Source organism: Bidens hawaiensis, unplaced genomic scaffold (genome assembly GCF_021521415.1).
Source record: "Bidens hawaiensis isolate Kalapana, Puna unplaced genomic scaffold, B.hawaiensis_p1.1 tig00010983_1, whole genome shotgun sequence".
NCBI lineage: Eukaryota > Viridiplantae > Streptophyta > Magnoliopsida > Asterales > Asteraceae > Bidens > Bidens hawaiensis.
The window spans coordinates 672,704-680,156 of NW_027491848.1; the positions used below are offsets into that span (position 1 = coordinate 672,704).

Here is a 7,453-nt window from a genome sequence, read left to right on the forward strand (position 1 = left end):
ATTTCTAATTTCATTACTTTCTATTAAAAATAATTCATTTGAATTATGTGAGTGTTATGATACGATTATAATAAAACATTAATTGAGCTAATCTATTATATAGTTTTCTTAATATCGTTTAATTAGGTTTTCTTATTATTTATCTTTTTCTGTAATTTGTAATCGTTTTAATAAGAAAAATAATTAGAAAATTGTTTCTACTTCGTTTTCTCTTCTTCTCTTCTTCTCTTTTTTGTTCTTGAAACATAACCCACTCTACATATCTATCGAGAGATTGACCATCTCGAATCGATCTGTATTATGTTACTATATATTGTGTTTTTTATGGCCTTATGGGTGAAGAACAATTTATTTGTTTATGTTTTGGGTCTTAAAACAATGTTATATGTTACATATGTTTTTGTGGGCCGAGTGTTTTAAGTCATGCCTATTGGACAGGCCGTAGGATATTTAAGAATATCAGTACGTACAACTAGGAGTGATACAAAGAAGAAATTATGGGACTAATTAACATATGATCATTACTAACTAACCTAACTACATGTTGTTAAGAACAGCAAGTTTCAAAGTGTCTTTTTCACATGTGAATCCATTAGGAATCTTCACAATTACATCTTGCAGTATCAAATCCTTCACACTTGAAACACTCGCATATTGAACTCGTAAATCAAGGGTTCTAAGTGCACCCATCAACTTTGCTGTCGGGTAGTTAACATCAGCCGATTGAACCCTAATCATGGCTTCTGATCCTACACTACTAGAAAATTGATTGCCTTCCTACGTCAGTTTCCGTTGGAAATGCGTATGAAATCACCATTTCCAACACATTTCCAACAAAAACATGTATGTAGGAAAAAGCCTCGTGGGAAATATTTTTTTACGCATTCCCAACACATTTTCTAACACATTACCTACAAAAATATGTCGTTGGAAGTTTCCAACGCATTTCCAACACAAGTAATTAAAACTTTTGTTTTCATTTTCTTACGCTTTTCCTACGCATATTTATACATTTTCTTACGCGTTACTTACACAATCTAATAATAGTTTTTGTTATTATTTTTCTACGGATTTCCAACGCATTTTATTATTTTTTTTTAAAATTTTGTTCATATATTTGTTCTGCACATTTCAATAAGATTCCAAAACATAAATAGAAAAATCTAGATGTTTTATGTTAAAAATGCATCAAAAGTTAATTATACCAGTAAATATACCAGTAAGTAATAGCTATTATTAAAGAAGACTGGTTATCAAACCTAGAGCGTTGCGATGGCGAAAGTTCGAGCTTTATAAGAAAAGCTTGGAACGAGCCACGCTCGAGTTTAAGCTCTAGTAAGTATAGTCGAGCTCGGGCTCAGCTCGTTGTCCACTATATTATTCTACAAGTAACTTTGTTATTAAAAATAGATAGATATGTACTATTTTTTTAGCATGACGACTTTCTTTTTAGTGTTTAGGCCACCACTCTCTCCAATTTGGAGAGTACTACGTTGCCATACTCTTGTCATACTATGTTGTCATAGTCGGGTCCACGCTGGCTTTAAAGTTTGGCTTGGTCGTTCCCTTGATAAACTATACCGTCAGCTGCCACTTGACAGTCGTTGTGCAGCCATAAGAGCTGAACTCTATGGCGTAATACACGGTGGGACGAAAACTCGGGTGGACTCCGGATCTGAACTACTGACAACCTCACAATGCCTAGATCAAATCCTACATTGCCAATATCCATCCAAATGACATAAGTGGTGATCGAACATGGGTCTCCCACTAAAAACCCAAACCTTTTATCACTAGACCACATAGGGATGACAATGAAACCCGAACCCGATAGGAAAATCCGAAATGCGACATAAATGGGACGGGTAATACCCGACCCACTAGGGTTTGGGACGGGTTTGGGATTAGTTATGAATTTTTTCGCGTGTTTGGGACGAGTTTGGGATTAGTTATGAATTTTTTCGCGTGTTTGGGACGGGTTTGGGATTTCTAATATATCTGATTACCCGATAACATAGACCCATTTACCCGATATAGCTTATTATATTATATATATACTATATTTCAAATATATTATTTGTCGAAACTTGTTTATGTCAATTATTTGACATATTTTATATTTATGGTAACAATCTTTGTTATCGATAAGTTATATTTTGTCAAAAGCCAGTAGATACCCGATGGGTTTTGAGCCGCGTATACCCGACAGATATTTTATCAAAACCCGATAGGAAACCCGAACTCGATGGGAAAACCCGAAATCTGACGGGTAATTACCCGCTTAAAACCCGACAGGTTTGGTATGGACTTTAATAACCGGGTACAGGTTTTGAAATTGACAATTTAGGATTAAAATCCGTAAGTTATTTTTTGGTTTCTTTGTTCTACGCAATTCTAACAAAAAAATATTGCAAAAAAAAACCAAGAGATTTATACTATTACTATTATCATCGATATATATTTTAGATTTAATTTTTTTTATTATTAACATCGATAAATTTAGTATAAAAAACAATAAATTTACTATCACTATCAATACTAGTAATAAAAATATCTTAATTAAAAAAATACAAATAACATATTATAAAAACATCAATACGACGGAATATTTCCTACTCATTTCCAACGAAATTTATTATTTATTTATTTTGTTATCTTTCTTACGCATTTCTCACGAAAATTTTAAATAAAAGCGTGCTAATGTATTTTTTTGTTGGAAACGTGTAGGAATATTTGCTACGCATTTCTCACACAATTGTATTTGTCACTAACTTGTTACAATTCCGTTGCAAATTTTGGGTAGACATTTTTTTGTTGGAATTTCGTTGGAAATGTGTATGAAAAACGTTCGTAAGAAATGCGTTTGAAATTTTCCTAGGAAACATTACTCTTTTCTAGTAGTGCTAATAACGTCACATCGACTTCAGCCCGGTTAGCCATCGAGTGAAGTGTGGTAGTTCGTGAATTATGAACATGGTTCATTAATTGATTATTGTTTCTTGATCTTACTGGTATGGATTCTGGTCCCGTCGTCTTTTCTAATGTTTGGATCTTGGATTTAAGCTCGTTGATGTAAGTAACTGCATCAGCTAGTAGAGAAGCTTTGTTCATCTTTGAAACATATGGAACCACGCTTCGAAGTGCATAAAACCGGCGGTTTAACTTCTCTCTTCGTTGCCGCTCAGCCTCTTGACTGGAACCAGGTGCCGTTGTTTCCGGTGGTGCAACCGCCTTAGCTCGTCTTCCTGTCCCCTTTGCTCGTCTTTGCCTTCCCTTTGGCATGGATGTAACGTTGGTGATTGATGATGGTGTGCTATTGGTTTCAAATGATTAAGGAGATATGTTAGCCAGATATATAACAAAAATAACATATTAGATCATTTAATTTTTTTGATAATAGTATAAAACTTGTAAATTTTATTGTTCTTAAACACACATGTATATGTTACATTCATATAAACTAATTTATATATATATATATATATATTTAAGTTTAAATGGTCTATCTATACGTTTTTATGAACACATGACTTATATTTGTGTAGGTTCTATGTTGATCGAAATTTCTTACATTTTTTATTTAATTTTTGAAAAGATTAATAAAGATTACATTTTCCTGTTGCTCCAAAACCTGCTACTGGAAAAAAAGGAAACCTGGAATGAATGGTGGGCCAGCACAGGCAAAGCCATTATTATGAATAAGTTATTTATTTTCCGTCCAATTGAAAAAAATTCGATATGATGGTAGTAAAGTAAACCACTTCTACTATTTTAAAATTTTTTAAATTTGAATAAATGAATGACTTATTTTGTTTTGCATGCTCTTGATCCAACAACTTTCTTTTGCCTAGCCGTCCCACACACATACCTAGTAGAGAGAATATATTAGTTATGGTCTAATGTATATAACCTTCCACAAGGGTGGGGGCCGGGTCGTTCCAGGAACGATGACGGGAAGCAAGGTGGCAGATTGAGAGGGAACTGAAGAGCTTAGGTAAGGAGGCGGACGACAACGATGAATGCGGGTATTAAGAAGCAATACTTTAATTATGTTTTCTTTCTGATTTATCTTTTAAATATCATGTATATAACATATATGGGTGAAATCCAATACAAATATATCTTAACGTAAGAAATGTACAAATAGAGTAATCATTATTAAGTTACAACAAATTAAGTAGTGTAAACTAATTACTATATATAGTTTAAAAAAACTATTACGTAATAATTAAACTTATTTAGCATATTGTTAACATGTTGGTTGTGTGTATTTGATCTAAAACAAAAATATAATACCTTACGAAACTTTTATCCAAATTAGATGATGACATCTTCATATTCTTCGTGTACATCACTTCATCCTGTCCTTCAGTTTCTTGATTACAGTGGTTAATATCCAAAAAGCTATCATGATCGAAAACTGATTTCGTTAAGCAGACAAGACCACCGTCTTGTTTTGCAGAATCACAAGAACCCAATTCTACAACACCATTAAAAGTTGGAATACAAACCAACGATTTGATTCCATGAACTCTAACTTTTTCAGTTCTTTTAGTATTGTAATTCCTTAACTCCATCTCCCCATCCAACCACAGGCAAGATCCGGAACTGTAACTCTGGCCAACAACATCTTGTCCGACCGGGAAAGACGACACAGCCGAAGACATAGCCAACCAATGGATGTCGGAAATATCTTCACATTCAAACATGGAGTTCGTATTTGTGTCAACGATATAAGCGTCCGCCCAAAATAGAACATGACGTCCGTTGGAGTCTTCTGTGGCTTGCCAGAATATGGCGTAACGCCACCGCTCCGGTCGGTTTTGGAGGATAAATATGAGTCGGGTTTGAAGTAACGACATGATGAATAAGATGATGGCATGAGGGTTGAGTTAGTGAGGAAAATGGAAGGTGGAAATGAGCGCGTTGAACATCTGTGTTTATAAGTAGTGCTTCCAAAGATGTAGGAAGCCAACTTGGTTTATGACATCATTAATTGGGGTTTTAACTTTTTACAATGGTTCATTCTATCTTATATTTATTTCCCTAAGCAATAGTGAAGTGGTTCCGTCGCGAATTAATAAAATTTCATATCGAGCTAAGGGTAGAGCCAAGCTAAGCTAGCTACGTGTAAGGAGTAAAGAGAATAAGACCCACATATAGCGGCATGTGTAAAAGTAATTTTGAGGTGAGGCCATTTATAACAAACCATGATAGAGGTTTAACAAAACATAAATGGTTTAAACATTGAAGAAACACAGAGCTACTCTTCTTGATGTGTTCTAGATCCAATGAGTCCACATGGTAGGAGACAACAACAACCAACAACGATATGAGCTCAATCTCCCAAAGTCCAGTGATAGAAACATGCAAAACCAACACCGTGAGCTCGTTACGGGAAGGACAAGATGGGGGGGGGGTCTTCCCGTAACCACCCTCCGGCGTGAGAATAAGTACAGTTCTGATGGAGAGAAAGTACTTAAGTATTTAGAGTAGATAGTTGAGTGTGAATGAATACCTCAAGGAGACTGTGAAGGTATTTATAGCCGAAGAGTGTGGGAATGTGATTGGCCAAGCTGCCCCTTTTTAGAAGATTTTCCCATAACCGTTTGGACACGTGTCCTCATATAATAGGTTGAGCTATACGTCCCATGTGCATGGTTATAACAACTTGGACACGTGTCTCTCTATGATACGACGAGATAACCCTGGCCATGTGCACGGTTATAACAACCTGGCCAGCTGCCCTCCATTCATTGGCTAATGGGTCACGTATTCTCCAAGAAAGGATCTTGGTAAATCTTTTAGAAGGTAATAAGTTAATTACAGCTGTCCTTTGACATTGCCTTCCGGTCATCCTAGCGGGTGAGGGTACTACCCTACGGATGACTTCTAAGGGTGCCTGGATGCTTCCGCGCATGGTCTCTAGGACGTATCATTGTTCTTCCTTTATTGACTTATGCGGGTGATCCGTATGTCCCGCGAGTGGCTTATGAGGAATTTCCTTCTGACCCGCGGGTGGTACTTGAGGGTATTTGTGTCTTTTTGGTACCGTACTTCTATAAGTCCCCCCCAGTCCATTGTTTTTCCGTGTAAAGTTTTATGCGGGTGAAAATTTGGACTTTTAAGATATTTGGGGTTTTTTTGAATTTTTGAAAGGTGATGGAGATATTTTTGGGATTTGAGTGGATAACCATGAGAGAGGTGACGTGACATCGTGCAGACGTGTGGGCTGACAACTTGACGTTTTGCCAGCTGTCAGTGTACCCTACTGTATACCGTTTTTTTTTAGAATTTCCCGCGTGACATGGCGTTTTCTGAGTGGATGACGTCTTTCTCTCTCCACTGTTCGTATCTCATCGCATTAATTGCGATGGGTTTAAATAGTGGAGGTTATTCCTTTGTTGAAGTTTTAGCATCTTTGATTTCTCGTTTTTCTCTTCATATTTTCTCCTAAACTTCCAATTGAACTTTTGATTTCATTCAAAATTGCTCGTTGTTTCTCTTTATCTGTCGGACCAATGGCTGGTGACAGGAGATCGTCGTCGTCGCCGGATATTAATACTACGGAAACAACTGGGACAGGTCTGAGTATGAGAAGTTAATCCATACTTATGGAATTCCATTGGAGTGGGGACCAGAGTTCCCTGCTGCCGGTTCTATTGCTAGCAGACCACCTGCTGGTAAGATGGCAGTTTATGCCAACTTCTTTTCTCATGGGAATCTTCGGTTTCTGATAACCAAGTTCCGCATGAAGGTACTTAGTGCCTATGGGATCCATCTGTCCCAGTTACATCCGCTCGGGCTTACGCGAATTCAACATTTCGAATTTGTGTGTAAGGCGAATGGGATGTTGCCTCGTGTTGATCGATTCCCGGTCTTTTACCGGGTGGTCAATCATGGTGGGTGGTCCAAATGTATTCCGATATCTGGGAGGATTATTGGAACTGAACCAACCGACGGTGCTCATGAATGGCGAACTAGATTCTTCTGGATTTCAAAAGATGTCGTTCCCGCTGCCATGGTTCGTCGTCCGCCTAATGAGACACTGCCGGATGTTGTTCCCACTTCGCACGAGGGCTAGGAATGGTTCCGCGTGTTAATGTCGAACCCTTCTTCAATGCGGGCCATTCCGGATGAAGCCCTAGTGTGGGCGGGTATGAGCCGCTTGTGGTCATATCCCGACTTGGAACCATTCTTCATGAATGTTAATGAGAGTAAGTCTTATACTCTTTGTTGACTTTTGTTCTTTGTAAAAATTCTGCTTGAAATTTTATTATGTATGTTTGAGGTGAAGGAAGTATGCTGAATGCCCTTTTTGACGATATGGGTTGTTCTCGGAAACACATCCGCGATGCAAAGGAGGTACCCGTCTTGGAAAGGACACGAAAGCAATTTCTCTTTCCTTCCAAGGTGTGCGCCGAACCGATAATCTCGGAAGCTATCTTCCAAA

At 37.4% G+C, this 7,453-nt stretch overlaps 1 protein-coding gene across 1 annotated transcript; it reads right to left on the reverse strand.

The window, feature by feature from the left end:
- Nucleotides 1-521: 521 nt before the first annotated feature.
- On the reverse strand, nt 522-4,982 carry LOC143536879 (transcription factor bHLH14-like). The gene is made up of 3 exons (XM_077030775.1): nt 4,297-4,982; nt 2,912-3,313; nt 522-757 (listed from the first exon to the last, which is right to left on the reverse strand). Exons 1-3 carry the CDS (start codon nt 4,860-4,862, stop codon nt 538-540), a joined length of 1,188 nt encoding a protein of 395 aa, XP_076886890.1. The 5' UTR covers nt 4,863-4,982; the 3' UTR covers nt 522-537.
- Nucleotides 4,983-7,453: the final 2,471 nt, after the last annotated feature.